This window comes from Macaca fascicularis, chromosome 10 (assembly GCF_037993035.2).
Source record: "Macaca fascicularis isolate 582-1 chromosome 10, T2T-MFA8v1.1".
Lineage (NCBI taxonomy): Eukaryota > Metazoa > Chordata > Mammalia > Primates > Cercopithecidae > Macaca > Macaca fascicularis.
In genome coordinates this window covers 91,081,686-91,102,053 of record NC_088384.1, presented here as the reverse complement: position 1 = coordinate 91,102,053, position 20,368 = coordinate 91,081,686, and the positions used below count along the sequence as shown (strand labels likewise).

General features: G+C 41.2%; 1 protein-coding gene across 1 annotated transcript in view; it reads left to right on the top strand.

Annotated features, from left to right (window-relative positions):
* The window catches only part of TRPC4AP (transient receptor potential cation channel subfamily C member 4 associated protein), an 88,897-nt gene that overhangs the window by 37,697 nt on the left and 30,832 nt on the right, over positions 1 to 20,368 (top strand). Inside the window, 3 exon segments of the mRNA XM_045362809.2 lie at positions 2,381 to 2,436; positions 8,031 to 8,159; positions 13,320 to 13,527. Coding sequence (XP_045218744.2) covers positions 2,381 to 2,436; positions 8,031 to 8,159; positions 13,320 to 13,527 — 393 coding nt within the window.

The following is a 20,368-nucleotide window of genomic DNA, read 5'->3' as shown; positions in this document are numbered from 1 at the left end:
CTCTCTCCTCCCCCAGCTAAGCAACTATCTTTATGCATTCTGTACTGCGTAGAAATTCAGATCTGGGTTAAAAGAATACATCTTTGTACTTTTGATAGTCCTGTGATCCAGCTTCTATGTTTCCTTGGGAAATTCTTATTTCTCATATATAACTAGCTGAGAGAGTAAGCAATAACCTGGTAAGATCACTCTTTTAATTTTTAAAAACCTATTTTTTGTTAGAAAGGTGATATATGCTCTTTATAAAAAGTTCAGTCATTACTAGAGTGTGAATGGTAAGAAGTCAGAGTGTTTTGGTATGCACTATTTCTTAAGCTGAGCGGTAGATATATGGGTAATATTCTATTATTATTTTTTATGACTTACACGTGTTACAAATATTCTTTTTAGGTATACAAAAAAAATTTTTTTTTTTTTGAGACAGAATCTGGCTCTGTTGCCCAGGCTGGAGTGCAGTGACATGATCTTGGCTCACTGCAACCTCCACCTCCCAAGCTCAAGTGATTTTCCTGCCTCAGCCTCTCAAGTAGCTGGGGTTACAGGCGCCCGCCACCATACCTGGCTAATTTTTGTATTTTTTTTTTAGTAGAGATGGGGATTCACCATGTTGGCCAGGCTGGTCTCGAACTCCTGACCTCAAGTGATCTGCCCACCTCAGCCTCCCAAGTGCTGGGATTACAGGCATGAGCCACCACACCCAGCTTCAGTATTTAATTTAAAATAAAAAAGCGAATGCACTTTACTCTGGCGTTAAAAGCCAGAGATGACTTCAGTTAATGTTTGGTGAATGCCCTCCTACCAGCTTTGCATTTTTTTAATTTAAAAGGTTTTTTTTTTTTTTTTACCCCTAACCTATTAGGGGTCCTATACACTATATAAGGCCTCATTTGTGCATGCAGTAGTGGTTAAGAGGATTTATATTCATTTTTAATGTCTCAACTGTGCATTCTGTCTAACTTGATCTTTCATGTTCTCTGTCTACCCTCATAGCAAGTAGCATATTGTAATTATTTGTTGGTGCACTTGTTTAGTCTCTCTTCCTCCCACTAGATTTATAGGTTCCATGAAGGCTGAGACTTTTTTTCCCTCACCACTGTATCTGCTCTAGAGTTGATGCTGAATAATACTTGATGAATGAGTGAATCCTAATTCCTTTTAAAAGTGGAGGATCTAGAAATAGTGAGATATATAGTGAGACATACAGAGCAGTGTTTTACCCTGCTCTGAAGTCGTTAAATAAATCAATCACAGAGCCCCAGTAGGTTGAAAGGTGGTGATAAGGGATGCAGAGGGTCTACATTGTCTCAGGATTATGTGAGGCAACCTGTCTAGTCAGGCTAGCTTAGTGGGGCTGCCCATTGGGATCTGAGAAGGAGACCTAGCATTTTAGCATTCCTGGCAGCTTAGGAGCAAATAGAAACAGTTTTTAAAAATAGAAGCGGTGCCAAATAAAACACTCTGTCCATGGTTCATACTCAGTTTCATCATCTGTTGGTTTTGGGCTTATGAAAATTAAGTTTCCTTTTTATGCTGCTTTCCTGTTCCTGCTCACAGGGAAGTAGTAGGTTCTTTATTAGAATTAGTAATAGATCAGACATTAAAAGCCATTTGCCCAATACAGATAACAGCAATAAAAAAAGAAATGCTCGGTTAGTGAGTCTGATAAAAATGGTATATTTGTTTGTTGCTAATAGGACTTTCAATGGAAATTTATAACAAGAGCAATTGAGATGCTTATACTTTTAACTTTTAGCCAGGCGTGATGCGCGCGCATGCAGTCCTAGCCACTCGGGAGGGCAAGGAGGGAGAATTGCTTGAGCCTAGGAGTTCGAGACTACAGTGAGCTGTGATCTTGCCCCTGAGTGACAGAGTAAGACCTCATCTTTAAAAAACCAAAACAAATGAACAGAACAAAATGCTTATACTTTAGATTCTAGTAGTTCTGCTTTTGAAAATGTATCTTGAGGAACCAGTTTAATACAAGCATTAAAAGGATACACATATGTATTAAGTTGCTTATTTGTGGTCTATTTAAATAGCCAAAAAAAACCACCCCAAATCGTAGATATATCCTAAGCAAGACATTAAGGGAAAATGGCTTTATTAAATGATGGCACAACAACAGGTTGAAATTATGAAGACTTTGGGGCATAATAAGAAAACAACTGCTGTATCAAACCAAAAGCAATATGCAAATGGGCTTATAGATTCTGATGGACACTATGAAAATCTTTGGTAGACAGGGACTGGAAGGAGTATGTTAAAAGAAAAATCATCGTCTTGGAGGGAGTTATAACAGTTCTTACGCTGAAAAAAAATGTAACTGTTATACTGTCTTTTCAATGAGAAAAATAACCAGTCATTACCCTTTAACTTTCAGTAAGTGATGAAATGTCCAAGGACTGCTTGAGTATCCTGTATAATACCTGTGTCTGTGTAAGTACCCTGCCATTAGGGCTCCGTGTATCTCCCTACCAGATCTGCAAGGGTTAAGATGGGAATATTCGGGTGGGGTGGCAGATGTGAGAGCTGTATTCAGATAGTGGGGGAATTGGGCTTATTTTATGTGTGCCTGAAAATCAGGACTAACTGGTAGAAATTATAGGGAGGCAGAATTTTGTAGCGGTTGTTAAGAGCCAGAACTGCTGCAGCAGGTAGTAAACTCCTTTGGCCTTGGAGCTTGGAGCTGTCTGAGTAGAAACTGAACACTTGTCAAAAGATGACAAGCTTTGGCAGACTGTGACCTTTAAGACTCATTTTAACTCCATTATGCCTGTTTCTTCATTTTCCTTGTTAGAAAACAAAATGAGAACCAGAAGGGTCCCCCCCCCCGCCCCATATATTGAGCAGGACTCTCTACTAGGTTGACCATTGAGCCAGGAAGAATGGTGAATAAAGGAAGCAATTTAGTAGAAACAAAAGAGGATGGCATTTAGTGTTAGGACCTGATTTTGTGTTCTGGCCCTTGGCTTAGTACACCTCCCAAGCCGTAGCTTCTTACCAATAGAGTGCAGTTAGCAGTCATATTAACATCATAGATTTATTGTGAGAACTGAGATAGTAGATGTGAAAACACTTTGTAAAACAATATATAAATGTTAGTTTTTATAAGACACAGTACCTTTTAGAAACTTAAGATGAACTATGTAAACCGTGAATCATAATACATGGCAGAATGAGACAATGTTATAGATGTGAACCCTGTATGCTGTGGAAATAAAAAAGAAACACTGAGCTCCATTTCATTTCTTGCCTCATTCAAAATGAGATTTCTGGCATCTTGTGGGTGTATGCAAAATCTACCAAGATCACGAACTTAGAAGTAGGTAAGAAAGAAGAAGATAAATAAAACAAGGGTGGGGATATAACATGTAGCCAGGAATTGGGCTGATATAAAAATGAAGACCATAAAATCATCTGTATTATGGATGGGCACAAATTTGGCTTCAAGCTTCTTAGCAGCCAACACAAATAAAGGAATCTGTTTGAACACTTATATAATTCAGCATGTATAGTAGTGCTGTAAAATTGAAATATAATGCAAGCCACTTGGGTTATTTTAAATTTCCTCGTAGCCACATTTTTTTAAAGAAAAAAGTAGGAAGAAATAGTGAAGCTAATTTTAATGATAAATTCTATTTAACACAGTGTATCAAGAATATTGTCATTCTAACATGTAGTAATTATTAATGAGATACTTACTTTTTTTGGTATTAAGCTCTCAAAATCCAATGTTTTTTTTTCTTTTCCTTCTCATTTGAACACCAGAGCACATCTCAGTTTGGCCTGGCCACCTTTCAAGTGCTCAGTAGCCATGTATAGCTAATGACAGAGATAGGCACAGGGAGATCTATAAGCTAAAAAACAAATTGTTCAGGAAATGCACAATTCTTGCAACTAAGGCCAAAAAGAAATTGTCCTTATAGAAGAAGATAGTGTATAAAATAATGACTCTATCATTGGCAACTTCCATATAGTCAGTAGTTTTATGAGGCTGTTTTAAAATCATGATACCTATTGTTAATCAGTGACATTCCAATAAAATAGTTAAGTTAAAAAAAATGTATGAAGAGAAGTTGATTAATGGGTACAAGTATATGGGTTGATAAATAAGACCTAGTGTTAGGATAAATCAGTAAGGGTGACTTAGTTTATAATAATCTGTTTTACATTTCAAAATAGCTAGAAGAGAATTTGAATGGTTCTTAACATAAAAGACAAGTATTTAAGCTGATGGCTATCCCGAGTACATTGATTTGATCTTTATAAATTATATGAATGTATTAAATTATATGCTTCCTGAAATTATGTACCTTTATTATATATCAACTAAAAGTATTTTTAAATTTTAAAAAAATTTTAAGCAACATGGGATGATATGGTCCAATTATGTGCTATCTGGCTGAATTCCATGTTACATAGAGAAATTGGGGCTCTTAGGATTTCAAACACCAATGCCTCCAGGGATCAGGCAGAAAACAGGAAATGTTTGGAATTGCTGGTGTTGGAGAGGGGACTTGTGTAAACTGTGACTAAACTGGAGCAAGGGTGTCCTCTCTAAAGATGTTTGAATTCAAAAGTTTAAAAAGTACTTTTGACTGGGCATGGTGGCTCTCACCTGTAATCCCAGCAATTTGGGAGGCTGAGGTGGGTGGATCACCTGAAGTCAGGAGTTCCAGACCACCCTGGCCAACATGGTGAAACCCTATCTGTACTAAAAACACAAAAATTAGCCGGGCGTGGTGGTGCATGCCTGTAGTCCCAGCTACTTGGGAGGCTGAGGCAGGAGAATCACTTGAACCCAGGAGACAGAGGTTGCAGTGAGCTGAGATCGTACCACTCCACTCCAGCCTGAGTGACAGAATGAGACTCTCTTAAAAAATAAAATACAAAAAAAACAGTACTGCTCATCAGAAAAAGCTTGGCCTACCGGATGCTAGTTTGTAGCTCCTTGTTTAGATACTTGACAAATACTAGGTCAAGAGCTTAAGATTAGGCTGGGCGCAGTGGCTCACACCTATAATCTCAACACTTTGATAGCCCGAGGCAGGAGGATCATGTGTGTCCAAGAGTTCAAGACTAGCCTGGGCAACATAGCGAGAACCTGTCTCTACAAAAAAATAAAAAACTGGCAGGATGTGGTAGTGTATACCTATAGTCCCAGCTCCTCAGGAGGCTAAGGTGGGAGGATTGCATGAGCCTGAGAGGTCAGGGCTGCAGTAAGCCATGATTGTGCCAGTACACTCACTCAGCCTGGGCTATAGAGTGAGACCCTGTCTTTAAAAAAAAAAAAAAAAACTACGATGAATATTATATGGAAAAAACTCTCCCCAGTAGTTGCATGCAACATTTTATATATCGTTTTAGTGCTTTTTGGCTTCAGTTAAGAACTTGTGATGTAGAGGAAAGGAAGGATTGTGATGGCCTTTTGGGTGGCCAGTCTTGACTTAGGAAGGCTTTCCAAGAGGAGTCATTTTAGCCAGTCTGTAAAAGGAGTAGTACTTTGATAAATTGAAGAGAGGAGAAAGGTGGGTAGTGAAGGGTAGCTAGTTAGAGCAGCAGGATTGTGTATTTGACAGCCTGGAGATAGAGAGAAAGTGATAAATTTATTTCTCTTTTTGTTCTGTTTCTTTGGATCTTCCAGAACTTTTGCTTGTCTCAGTAAAAGTAGAGTCAGTCCTGTTTCACATCTCATAGCCAGTGTAGGTACTGTATGTAGTTTGGGAATACAACCTTGTTTTTTTTTCTCTCTTTTTTTTTTTTTTTTTTTTAATGTGTCAGTGCTACAACTGAAGAACAGAGATGTATCAGTACAGACTGAGATTGCTTTCTTTAGTGTCCTATTTAATGGGATCGTTGAAGATTTATATACTTGGCACATCTTTATTGATGCCTTCACTTTGAAAATTAAATTGGCCAGGTGTGGTGGTGCACGCCTGTAGTCCCAGTGATTCAGGAGCCTGAGGTGGGGGGATCTGGCAATTCGGGAGGCTGAGGGTGGGGGGCTTGCTTGAGTCCAGGTGATTGAGGCTTCAGTGAGCTATATTCGTACTTGTGAATAGTCATGGCCTCAGCCTGGGCAACAGAGTGAGACCCTGTCTCTAAAATTGAAAGAAAATTAAATTTGCTGTGACATACCTCATTTCACTGATTCTGAAATGCTTCCTAACTTGGGGTTCCCATTTACCAAACTGTGTGTGTCTGTACACTTGATTATACTTTTTAGGGAGAGGTCAAGTTTATTGCAGTAAGCCTTGGAATTTTTTCAGTTTAAAGGCTGAAAAAAAAAAAAGAAATATTAAAGCCACTAAGCTCTAGTTGCCTTAAGGCAGTAGGGGTGGGAGGTGTGTGTGTGTAAGCTAGCAGTATTGCAGTTTCTTTATTTTTAGAGAGAAGGTTTCACTCTGTCCGCATGCTGGAATGCAGTGGTGAGATTGTAGCTCACTGCGGCCTCACACTCCTGGCCTCAAGCTGTCCTCTCACCTCAGCCTCCTGGGTAGCTGGGATTACAGGTGTGAGCCACTGCACTTGACAGTACTGCAGTTTTCAGTCCAAACTCTTTTTTTTTTTTTTTTTTTTGAGACGGAGTCTCGCTTTGTCGCCCAGGCTGGAGTGCAGTGGCCGGATCTCAGCTCACTGCAAGCTCTGCCTCCCGGGTTTACGCCATTCTCCTGCCTCAGCCTCCCGAGTAGCTGGGACTACAGGCGCCCACCACCTCGCCCGGCTAGTTTTTTGTATTTTTAGTAGAGACGGGGTTTCACCATATTAGCCAGGATGGTCTCGATCTCCTGACCTCGTGATCCGCCCGTCTCGGCCTCCCAAAGTGCTGGGATTACAGGCTTGAGCCACCGCGCCCGGCCCAGTCCAAACTCTTGAACCTAAGTTTTAAGGTCTTTAACCAGCTAGTTTCCTTACTTCCTTCATACTCCTTGGGGGTTTTGTTGTTGTTGTTGTTGTTGTTGGGTTTTTTGTTTGTTTTGAGTCAGGGTTTCCCTCTGTTGCCCAGGCTAGAGTGCATTTGCCTCGTCTCGGCTCACTGCGACCTCCACCTCCTGGGCTCAAGTGATCCTTTTACCTCAGCCTCCCGAGTAGCTAGGGCTACAGGCGTGCATTACCACACCCAGCTAATATTTGTGTTTTTATTAGAGACAGGGTTTTGCCACATTGGCCAGGCTGGTCTCGAACTCCTGGCCTCAAGTGATCTGCCCACCTTGGCCTCTCAAAGTGCTGGGATTACAGGTGTGAGCCACCGTGCCTGGCCTCAAAGACTTTTAAGATGATCATTTTACTGATGAAAAAATGGAGTTCCAAAGGTGAGAAGTGATATGCTCAGGATCACATGGCTGGAATTAGAACATGGGTCTGACTCTTAAGTCCATGCTTCGGCACTGTTGGATTTCAGATTTAAGAATGGCCTTCAGAGGCCGGGCGCGGTGGCTCACGCCTGTAATCCCAGCACTTTGGGAGGCCGAGACGGGCGGATCACGAGGTCAGGAGATCGAGACCATCCTGGCTAGCACGGTGAAACCCCATCTCTACTAAAAAAAAATACAAAAAACTAGCCGGGCGAGGTGGCGGGCGCCTGTAGTCCCAGCTACTCCCGAGGCTGAGGCAGGAGAATGGCATAAACCTGGGAGGCGGAGCTTGCAGTGAGCTGAGATCCGGCCACTGCACTCCAGTCCGGCACTCCAGCCCAGGCGACAGAGCGAGACTCCGTCAAAAAAAAAAAAAAAAAAAAAAAAGAATGGCCTTCAGAACTCTGAGATAAGTTATCTTAGGAAATACCATCTCATTGTGTTATGTTCTCACAAGTGGGCTCCCCTTGTGTAGCCTGAATGTCAGGAGGCTTTTTTCTTCCATGGCTGGGGAGTTAATGAATGTTTCCCACAGTTAAGTCGTGCCGTTCCCGTTTTGTTGACTCATGCCAGTTTTCAGAGGTGAAATTGCTTTTCACTGTCGGTAAAGGATGCCTTGCTCTACATAATTTATTTTGTACTTACAACTTATTCTGCCTTTTCTTCTTGTGACAGACGGAGGGAGTTACAAAGCGTTTGGCAGAAAAGAATGACTTTGTGATCTTCCTGTTTACACTGATGACAAGTAAGAAGACATTCTTACAAACAGCAACCCTCATTGAAGATATTTTGGGTGTTAAAAAGGTGAGCTGTGTCCTCCAGCTGACCAGATGGGGAAGGGTGTCTCAGACCATTGGATTCTCAAACCTGACTAATATATAAAGCTTTTTTAAAAGAAAGTGTTAAATTATGTCTTGTGTTACTTAGATATATTCAAGTGTAAACCTGGATTACCCTTTATACTAGTGGTTCTTTCATGACTGTAAAACCTAAACAAACATATACATTGAAAGCAAACTAATTCTAAAACTCAGAACTTCAGATTGACTCTGTGAATGTAGTGTGATGCCGCATGTTACTTTGCTGAAATCAAATTGCCCCTCACTCATTACCATGGGGCAAGTTCTTTGTAGCATGTCTGTGCTACTGTATGCTGTGCAGTGACTCCATTCTCTTATCACTTTTCTCTACCGCTATCTGAACTGCTGTGAAGCCTTCATTCATTACTACCAAGGGATATGTTCCTCTTGGTAGTAATGTTTGGCTTTCACTTATGAAGTCTGCCTCTATCGTTTCTCATTAGTCTTCAACAATTAAAGTTGGTTAATTGGCACCAGCACAGTAGGAGACAAATGGGAGCTCTGAAATCCTGCCACTTGGTCATAAGGTTGATAATCAGATGACCCATAACTTTTTTTAAAAAAACTATGATCAAAATGAAAACTAAATTAAAAATTTCAAGAATTCACAGGTACCCAAAAATACATTCATAGACCTCTGTTAGAGACTCACTGTGTTACATTTTTGGTGTAATGCTTGTTAGGATCTGGAGCTCCCTCCTCAGTCCTAATCTGTCCTGAGCCTCCATGTTGTTTGCTGGTTGGCAGATTTCTTTCTCTTCCTGTTGAGCAGCCTCCTAGAGGTTGCTGTTGCAGGGAAGTGGGTGTTCACGTGCACTGTGGTGACCCCAGCTTTCATTTCTTCTTGCTGTGCTCTCCCCAGGCCTTGCTTGTCGTTGCCCAGCACAAGTGGCCTATTGTCTACAGGAACACATTGGAGATGTGTGCAGGCCCCAGACAGACCCTTTGTGCCCTTTGATAAAGGCTTTGTTGTTATTCCAGTAATTGTGTGTTCCAGCCAGTGTGTGAAAGGGGGCCTCCAGAGTAGAAACTCCAGACTCCTTCGCAGTCTCAGCATAGGAGTCTAGAATTGCTCCTTCATGACTTTTCCCACTTGCCTCTCCCTCTCATTCTTTTTTGTGTACCCCAAAATGGTGACATGTTCTACCAAACATTATGGGTATCTTGGTGTAGTTTGAAAGAGGGTAGACACCATAAAGAAAGTGGAAACACCGTAAACTGGGAAAAGACATTTGCAATTCAGGTAACCAACAAAGGATTTGTATTCAGAATTTATGAAGAATTCTTACAGGCCAGGTGCGGTGGCTCATGTCTGTAATTCCAACACTTTGGGAGGCTGAGGCAGGCAGATCACTTGAGGTCAGGAGTTTAAGACCAGCCTGGCCATCATGGTGAAACCCAGTCTCAGTGTCTACTAAAAAATATAAAAATTAGCCAGGCGTGGTGGCACACACCTGTCACCCCAGCTACTTGGGAGGCTAAGGCACAAGAATTGCTTGAACCTGGGAGGCAGAGGTTGCAGTGAGCCAAGATTGTGTCACTGCACTCCAGACTAGGCAACAGAGTAAGACTCCCTCTCCAAAAAAAAAAAAAAAAAAAAAAAAAAAAAAGATTTCTTACAAATCAGCATGAAAAAGACAAATAGCCCAGTAGACAAATGGGCAGTATTATGAACAAGCATTTCACAGATGAGAAAGAAATGGTCCATAAATATAAAAGAGAAGATGTGTAACTTCACTGGCAATCAAGGAAATGCACATCAATACCATAGTGAGGGGGAGAGTGGGCAAATGTTGGTGAGTATATGTATCAGTGGAAACATTTGCATACTACTGATAAATGTTTATCAGCAGAATATTCTCTTTTTTGTTTTGTAGTTGAACAGCCACATACCTTGTGCCCCAGCACCTAGGGAAGCTTTGCCCTGAGGGCTGAGGCATCAGTATTTTGCCATGGGTCACCTATAATCTGTGCCTGGACACACTTGTGAGGAAGCTCAGTCCTAGAACAGTGATTCTTAGGATTGAAACCCAGAAGGTTGTGAAATCAATCCATCAGGTCTGTCAGTCTGATAGAATAGAGCAAACTGTATTGTGTAAGGGTATTATTTGAATAAGTTTTTGTTTGACATTTATATATACATTCCCATGTGTATGTTTACTAGTGGTCATTCCTAGTGATAGCTGAAAAGTTTGGAAGCCACTGCCCCAGCAAAACTTCTCCACCTGTGCATCAAGAAACACATAAGAACATTTGTAGCTTCGTTGTTTCAGAACAAAACACTGAAACCAAGTCTCTGATCCATCAATAGGAGAAGGGATGAATGTACTTTCTTCACACAGTGGAATATTGTATAGTAGAAGAATGAACTGTTGCCATAAGCAACAACATAGCTGAGGAATTGAAATAATCGGGTGGTAGAAGCCAGTTGCAGAAAACTGTAGGTAGCATATCATTTTCATAAAGCTCAAAAAAGCAAATTGTTTATTGATAAAACTAGTTTTTAAATGGCAAGGCAATAATAATTAATGATAGTGGTTCCCAGAGGCAGAGAGATGCAATAGGAAAGGCACACACAGCTAGTCATTTTGTTATGCTGCATAATATGTGTTGTATGTATCAAAAATTAAAACATAAGAATTCTTGGCTGGCCACGGTGGCTCATGCCTGTAATCCCAGCACTTTGGGAGGCCGAGGTGGGCAGATCACTTGAGGTCAGGAGACCAGCCTGGCCAATATGGTGAAACCCTGTCTGTACTAAAAATATACAAAAATTAGCCAGGCATGGTGGTGCATGCCTGTAGTCCCAGCTACTTGGGAGGCTGGGAAGAAAAATTGCTTGAACCCACGAGGTAGAGGTTGCAGTGAGCAGAGATTGTGCCATTGTACTCCAGCCTGGGCATCACAGCAAGACTCTGCCTTAAAAAAAAAAAAAAATCTTAAAATTTAAAACAACCATAAGAAGTGGGCTGGGGGGTGGTAGGACCTGTTTTGGGACCCATTTACTGAGTTAGACAGGGCTAGAGGAACTGGTGAGCTGAAAGTTACAGTTGCCAATAATAGCAGTAGCTGACATTTGTTTTGTACTAGGGAAAAGGAAAGGCGGAAGCAGCCATTCCCCAATGCCCCCTACACAGCAAATTCCTGTCTTCCTCCATTACTAGAAATAGAGGGGAGTGTGGGATTCATGAGAGCTTCTAGGAGTCATGCACTTGTTTCGGGCACATTCACTGATACCGTTGCTACCAGGTCCTGTACATTGAGTCTCAGGAGAAAGAGTAGGATATATGCCTTCATCAAAGTATGGTCAGATTGTTTGGGAAATAGATGCAGGAACAGATTGTTAAAAGTTCATGTGATCTGTGCAGTGAGAGAAACACCCAATCCAGTGGAAGTAAATTAGTGGGATAAAGGATAGCAGGTGTTACCTGAGTAGCACAAGGATGGTTCAAAATGAGAAAAGCTCATGTAGTACATGACATTTACAGATTTTAAGGAGTAATAAATGAGAATAGAACCAAATAACAAGGCATTCCATAAAATTATCATTCCTAATAAAAGCTAGCAATGGAAGGAAAACTTAGAAACAATATATAGGGTATTTATTAAAATATAACAGCTATAGGGTATTTATTAAAAATTTACAGCAAATATTAAACTTAATTTAAATGTTTTGGAAATATTTCTAGTAAAGTCAAGAAAAAGACAATTCTTGCTCTCACTCTGGATAAATGGTCACATATGTGTACACAGAGAGTACCTGTAGGAATGTTCATTGCAACATTGTTTAATGGTGAAAAACTGTAGTTTACCTAAATACGTGTTACAAGAAGAAAGGGTCAGGCACAGTGGCTCACGCCTGTAATGTCAGCACTTTAGGAGGCCAAGGTGGGAGGATTGCTTGAGTCTGGGAGTTCCAGCCTGGGCAACAGTAGTGAGACACTTTCTCTATAAAAATGAAGTGCTGGCCGGGCGCAGTGGCTCATGCCTGTGATCCCAGCACTTTGGGAGGCCAAGGTGGATGGATCACCTGAGGTCAGGAGTTCAAGACCAGCCTGGTCAACATGGTGAAATCCCACCTCTACTAAAAAATACAAAAATTAGCCAGGCGTGGTGGTGGGCACCTGTAGTCCCTGCTACTTGGGAGGCTGAGGCAGGAGAATTGCTTGAACCCGGGAGGTGGAGTTTGCAGTGAGCCAGGATCACGCCACTGCACTCCAACCTGGGCGACAGATTGAGATGCCATCTCAAAAAAAAAAAAAGAAAAAGTATTAAAATATTAGCCAGGTGTAATGGCACGCACCTGTAGTCCTAGCTACTTGGGAAGCTGAGGTGGGAGGATTGCTTGGGCCTAGGAGTTTGAGTCTGTAGTAAGCTATGATGACACTACCACACTCTAGCTTGAGCAACAGAGTGAGACCCTGTCTATTAAAGAAAAGAGAAATGATTAAACTGTGAGGTAAAACGGTGGGAAGTGATTGAATCAGCTGCTCGTATCAGTAGATAAACTTCAAAATGTTGGATGAAAAGTAAGGTATAGTATGGTATCATTCACACTGCATGCAGAGCAGTACCATGTATTTTAATGGAAATATTTGTAAATATAAAAATATGCATGGGAATAATAAACACAAAGTTCAAAATAATGGCTACTTCTGCGAGGAGATAGGAAAATGCGACTGGATGGGGAGTACACAGAGGCCTTTAGCTATATTTGAAGTGTTTTATTTTTTTAAGAAGAAAATCTGTAGTAAGAATGGTAATTTATGATTTGCAAAACTTGAGTGGTAGGCATTTCCATTTTTTAAAAAAGTAGGCAAAATATACCACAAGAACAAGTGAAAACAGTGGTGATCAAAAGGTAAATTTAGTCCTCAGACTAATCCCATGAGGCAGGTTAGTCCCGTTTTACAGATGAACAAGCAAAGACTCGAAAGGTTTTTATAACTTAACTAAGGTTTCGGAGCTGCAAGTTACAGAGCTGGGATAGGAACCTAAGTGATCTAGCCACTGAGCCCCATATTTAGGGGGATGCAAAAGAGAGGCACATCCAATCTCTTGAGTGAATTGAGCATGGAGATTGTTTCATTTTTGTCTTCTGTAGGAAATGATCCGACTAGATGAAGTCCCCAATCTGAGTTCCTTAGTATCCAATTTTGATCAGCAGCAGCTCGCTAATTTCTGCCGGATTCTGGCTGTCACCATTTCAGAGATGGATACAGGGAACGATGACAAGCACACACTTCTTGCCAAAAATGCTCAACAGAAGAAGAGCTTGAGTTTGGGGCCTTCTGCAGCTGAAATCAATCAAGGTAAAGTCTCCAAGTTCTCAGAATTTTGGGATTATAGCTCTGAGGCCTTTCCTAAATCATCTAACTTTTTTTCTTATTTCTTTTTTTTTTTTTTTTGAGATTGGAGCTCACTGTGTCACCCAGGCAGGAATGCAGTGGCACAATCATGGCTCACTGCAGCCTTGACCTCCCCGGGCTCAGGTGATCCTCCCACCTCAGCCACCCGAGTAGCTGGGACTGTAGGCGGGTGCCACCACACTGGGCTAATCTTTGTATTTTTTGTAGAGATGGGGTTTTGCCATGTTGCCCAGGCTGGTCTTGACCTCCTGGGCTCAAGTGATCCACCCACCTCATCCTTCCAAAGTGCTAGGATTACAGGTGTGAGCCACCACACCTGGCACCCCTTTTTAATATCTCTAGAGATGGATCCATGCGAAGGCTCCTAGTATGTAAATTTTGTGTATCTGTTCATTATTTTGGGAACCAAGTTCCATACCTTTCATTAGATTTGTTAATGGGTTCAGAACCACAAAAAAAGTTAAGAACTACTTTTTATCAGAATTACAAATGCATATACTTTTTGATCTAGTAAGTCTCTCCTGGGCCTTCATTTTATAGATAATGATGTATAGACACTAGTCCCTTCTTGTATGCAGTTTCACGTTGTGGTTTTAGTTACCTGTTCAACTGCAATCCGAAATATTAACTGGAAAATTCCAGAGAGAGACCACATTCATATAACTCTTATTACGGCATCTTGTTATAATTGTCATGTTTTATCATTAGTTATTGTTGTTAATCTCTTAGTGTACCTAATTTATAAATTAAGCTTTATCATAGTTATGTACATATATAAGAAAAAACATAGTATATATAGGGTTTGGTGCTATCTGCCATTTCAGGTATCCACTGTGGGGGTCTTGGCTAAGGGAGGACTACTGTACAAGATTATTCATTAAGGCTGGGCACGGTGGCTCACGCCTGTAATCCCAGCACTTTGGGAGGCTGAGGCAGGAGGATCACTTGAGGTTGAGAGTTTGAGACCAGCCTGGCCAACATGTCAAAACCCCGTTTCTACTAGAAATATAAAAATTACCTGGGTGTGATGGTGCATGCCTGTAGTCCCAGCTACTCGGAAGGCTGAGGCAGGATAATTGCTTGAACCCAGGAGGCGGAGGTTGCTGTGAGCCCAGATCGCACCACTGCACTTCAGCCTGGGCAACAGAGTTAGACTCCGTCTCAAAAAAAAAAAAAAAAAAATTATTATTCATTGCAACATTGTAATAACAAAAGACTGAAAACAACCCAGATGTTCATTAACACTAGACTGCTTAATGTATTCAATATTTATATAATGGAAAATTATGTAGCTTTGAAAAAATGAAGATCTCTATGTACTGCTATAGAAAGAATCTCCAAGATATATTAATGATAAAGAGGAAAATACAGAACAGTGTGTATGATATGATAGTTTTTGTATTAAGTTGGGGGAGAATAAGACCATACGTTTGCTCACATATGGTATGCCTAAAGAAACTGAAAGGATACACAAGAAACCTAAAGTGGTTGTTAATAGGAAGTAGCTGGTAAGGGAAGGTAGTAGCAGTGGGAGTATACATTCATATATTGTTTGATTTTAGAACCGTGTAAATATATTACTTTAAAAACAAAACACTATTCTAACCAACCTACCCCACCTATTTCTGTTCAGTAGCAAAAGAACTGTGTTCTTTCTAAAATGTTGTTGCCTGCACAGATTTTGGAGAAACTGGCATATATGTGTTTTGGCCATAAGAGTGTAGATAATTCATATTTGAACTGAAACTTGTGTCTTAAAAGCTAGTTTTTCAGTGTTAACAGGCTAGAAATGTTGTTTATACAAAAGCCTTTGGTGTACCTTAGGGTACACCAAATAAACAAGGTAAAATAATACAGATGCATCATTAAAAAGCAGCAGTGGAAAACCACAGCCATCCAGAGGTAACCCTAATCATGCTCTGAAAACAGTTCTTTGTTTCTGAAGTCCAGTTGTGTGCATTCCCCAGGCTGGCTCTGCAGAGTTGTCAGGTGCTTCAGAGCAGCCTCCTCTCCTGAGGCTGAATATGAGCCCGCCATTCACTCTGTTATTGTCTAGTTTTAGTTAGGAATACGAGGTGGTCATAACTATACTTTGTAGGTTATTAGGGAATATAATTTTACATGTTGTGGTCATATGTAAAGGTAGAGGTTTGCGGACTCTGACCACAGTTTGTTTATTATCTCTTCAGGTTTGCTTTTCCTCCTGTGTCCCTAGATACAAGGTCTTCCTTGGTCTGTGTACAGTTTTCTTCCGACTCCTTTATGATTTGCGGGGAGTTCTCATTTTAGGAAATTGCCTTTTAAAAAAATATGTGACTTTCATTATAACTGAATTATACCTCAGAACTGGTGTACACACCTCCATATACATTGACAAAAGGTAGTATTTGCTAAGCTCCTGATACATGGCAAACACTGAGCTAGCTGCTTTACCTATAAGTGATTTTATTTAATCCTTCAAGTGCCCTGTGGAATAGAGATTAGTATCCCCATTGCACATGTGAGGAAACTGAGGACTAGAACGGTTCTGTATGGGATACCTGTGTATGCCGAGGCACTAAGTAACTTGCACCTTTTAGTTTCCCATTTAAGGAATCTATTCTGGCAGATGATTTTGATCCTGTTAGTATTGATTGCCTTCATATGTCTATTTGTAAACTGACTTAAGTAAAACCAGCATTACCCATTATTCTTGAGGAATGAACTGTTCTGGTCAGCTGGGCTTTTTTGATTAACTGAGAACCCAAAGCTCAGTTTTTGTTTTTGTTTTTTTATTTGGGAAGTTTTTTAAGTCTCTCTAAAATATCTAGATTCACTTTCATACCTGTGTGACTAACGTAGTAGACAGTCTGTATGTGATTCTGCTTGTAGCTTTTGGAACAAAGCTTAAATGTTGTAGGTTCCACACATGAGGTTGTGCAGGGTCTGACTCCTCCCGACTCTGACGGTAATTCCTACTCCATTCCCTTACCCACATAATTTTCTCCATTCGAATGCCCTGGGAAGGCCAAGCCAGTGGACATAATTAAATCATGAGCGGGTGAGAAAAGTCTTAGTCCTCTGAATGTTGTCATTCTTGAATTGCACTCCAGTAGCGAATGCCTTTATCTCAGATGTGTGTGTCAGTCAGCTTGAGCTGCCATAACAAGATACCATAGACTAGGTGACTTAACTAACAGACATTTATTTTTCTCACAGTTCTGGAGACTAGAAGTCCAAGAGCAAGGTGCTGTCAGGATTGGTTCCTGGTGAGGCCTTTCTTCCTGGCTTGTAGAAGGCCACGTTTTTGTTGTATCCACATGTGACTTTTCCTCTGCGTCTGTGAGGAGAGACAGAGATCTCTGGTGTCTCTTCCTCTTCTTAGAAGGACACCAGTCCTCTCCGTTTAGGGCCCCACACACTTGTAACCTCATTTAACCTTAATTACCTCCCTGTATTAGGCAGCAGTCTCCAGATCTGGAGACAGAAGCAGTAGGATTTATGAGGGGAGATTTGTTAGGGGAATTGGCTCACATGATCACAGAGGCGGAGGAGTCCCATGATGAGCCATCTGCAACAAAAATTAGTCAGTCGTGGTGACACGCCGGTATTCCGTGTGGAGTGACATGCCGGTACTCCCAGCTACTTGCAAGGCTGAGGCAGGAGAATTGCTTGAACCCAGGAGGCGGAGGTTGCAGTGAGCTGAGATTGCACCATTGCACTACAGCCTGGGCAACGAGTAAAACTCCATCTCCAAAAATAAAATAAAAGAGAAGCCGTCTGCAAGCTGGAGAACCTGAGAAGCCGTTAGCATGGCTCAGTCCAAGTCCAGAAAACTTAGAACCAGGAAAGCTGATGGTGTAGCTCCCTGGCTGGAGGACCCCAGAGACTGCTGGTGCGAGTCTCAGAGACCAAAAGCCTAAGATCCTGGAGTCTGATATCCAAGAGCAGTAGGAGAAAAACTTCCCGCTCCAGAAGGGGGAGAATCCCTTTTGGTTTTCCTCCATCGCCTCCCACTGTTCCCCTGCCAATTGGATGGTGCCTGCCCACATTGAGGGCAGATTTTCCCTTAGTTCACAGACTCATACACCAATCTCTTCTGGAATCACCGTCACAGACACGCCCAGAAACAGTGCTATGCCAGCCACGTTGGCATCCCACAGTATAGTCAAATTGACAGCTAAAATTAACCGTCACACCACCACACTCCCTAAAGGGCCTATCTCAAAACGCAGTCATATTTGGGGCTAGAGCTTCAATATATGAATTTGCAGGGGCTGGAGGGATACAGTCCATAACTGTATGGAAAGCTGAAATATGTAGGATGTTGCCAAAAAGTTTTCATTTTGTTTTAATAAACTGTGGCTGTGAGGTCATTTTCTTGCCCAGCAAAAATAATGATTTATGCGATCTTCCTGGAGGTCAGATAATTTACGTAAATTATCTGACCTCCAGGAAGATCGCATAAATCATTATTTTTTGAGTCCTTTTTGGGATTCTCAGAACTACCAGTTGTTCCTTCTGTCGATTCAGAAGAGAACAACTGGTTTCCTTCTGGGGGAAAGTAACATCTTTCAAGATTTTTAGCAGAGATGCAAATGAAGCTATAGGCTAGATAATTGTCAATTTATAAGTGACACTTAGCTGAGAGGGGCTGAATTATGCAGCACATGAAGCTGGAAAGCAGGAGGGGAGACTACCGGAGTGTGGGGGGAATACTGATGTTTCAGCAGTGAGAGGAGAGAAGAGGCCTGCTTCTGCAGAAATTCCCAGGAGTTGTGAGTGATGTAGTTGTCAGTTTACCATTAACCAGCCAGGTGTGGTAGCCACTGCTAAAGCTGTGAGAATTACAAGGACTGGATATGCTGGGGTGTCAGCCCATGAGATTGTGTATGAGTTGCTAGGTATGATTGGTCCAGCAAATTTCTTTCTAGGGAGACAGTCTGTAGCTTTCGTTAGCTTTTCAGGAGGTGAGTGACTCACAACAGCTCAAGAATCTCGGGTGGGAAGTCTGACTTATAACCCTGAGTGCTGGGCACTTCCCATCTGGAGGAGTGTGTGAATTCAGTGTGCAGGAATGGGGAAGACTAGCTCCTACTTGCTGTCCTGAGAGGAGCAGGTCAAGCAGCGGGAGCTACTTTTGCTGAGAACAGAAGTATAAGAATAAAAATCCAGCTTTGTGAAGATTTTCATGTAGAATACAAATTCTTTTTATTTCTTTTTTGTTTTTTTTGCTTTGTTTTGTTTTGTTTTGAGACTGAGTCTGGCTGTGTCGCCCAGGCTGGGCACAATCTTTTCTTACTGCATCCTCCGCTTTCTGGTTCAAGCGATTCTTGTGCCTCAGCCTCCCAAGTAGCTGGGACTACAGGCATGTGCCACCACACCCGACTAATTTTTTTGTATTTTTAGTAGAAATGGGGTTTCACCATGTTGGCCAGGCTGGTCTTGAACTCCCAACCTCAGGTGATCCACCCACCTCGACCTCCCAAAGTGCTGGGATTACAGGCGTGAGCCACCACACCCAGCCTATTTATTTGTTTTTAGAAAAAATAATATACACCTAAGATTTTTTAAAAATGGTACAAAAAGTACAGCAGAGAGTTTGTCCCCCTCCCTGTGGTAACTTTTTACCAGTTTCTTAAACGTCCCTCCAGAGATCTTCTATCCATGCCCAGTCGTGGATGGGGGAAAGAGGGAGAGAGAGACTGACTCCTTCCTGTTTGTACAGATGGTAATGTAAATAGGTAATATAAAATAAGCACTGCTCTGTCTCTTTTTATTAAACTTACCTTGCCAAAAATTATACTCTAGCATATATAGAATTATATGATTCCTTTTTGTAATTATATAGTATTTTATTATATGGGCATACCATAATTTAATTAGTCCTTCATTAATGGAAATCGATGTGTTGACAAATTCACCTTCCAAAGAAATTACTTGTTCATCTTCCCACCCTGTTGCCTGTAGCCTTCCCAGTACAGAGCGTTATCAAACTTTTTTATATTTGCCAGGCTGATATGTTAAAAAAAAAAAAAAAAAAAAAAAAAAGGTGTCTCAAACAGATATCTATTTCTGCGTAATTATTTTATGGAGATGGAAGTCACATAACATAAAATTAGCCATTTTAAAGTGAACAACTCAGCGGCATTTCATAAATTTACAGTGTTGTGCAGCTACCACGTCTATCCAGTTGCACATTTTCATCACCCCAAAAGGAAACCCCGTACACATTAAGCAGCTACTTCCCATTACCCTTTCTCCCCAACCGCTGGCAACCACCGTTCTGCTTTTTTCTCTGTGGATTTACCTATTCAGATTACTTCATATACAGTCGTGTGTCACTTAGCAATCTCTATCCTTCTGAGAAATGCAGTGAGGCAATTTTGTCATTGTGTGAATGTCATAGGGTGTCCTTGCACAAACCTAGCTGGTGTGGCCCATGATACACTTAGGCTGCAAACCTGTACAGCATGTTTCTGTACTACATACTGTAGGCAGTTGTACCATAATGGTATTTGTGTATCTAAACATAGAAAAAAGTTATAGTAAAAATATGGTATTATAATCTGATTGGACCACCATCTTCTACATGGTCTGTCATTGACCGCAACAGCGTTAATGCCATGCATGACTGTGAACAGAATCATAGAGCATATGGCCTTCTGAATCTGGTTTCTTTCACTTGGCATAATGTTTTTGAGGTTCATTCATGTTGTATCATGTCAGTACTTCATTCCTTTATATGGCTGAATAATACTCATCATATGTAGATACCACAGTTTGTTTATCCCTTCAGTTAACG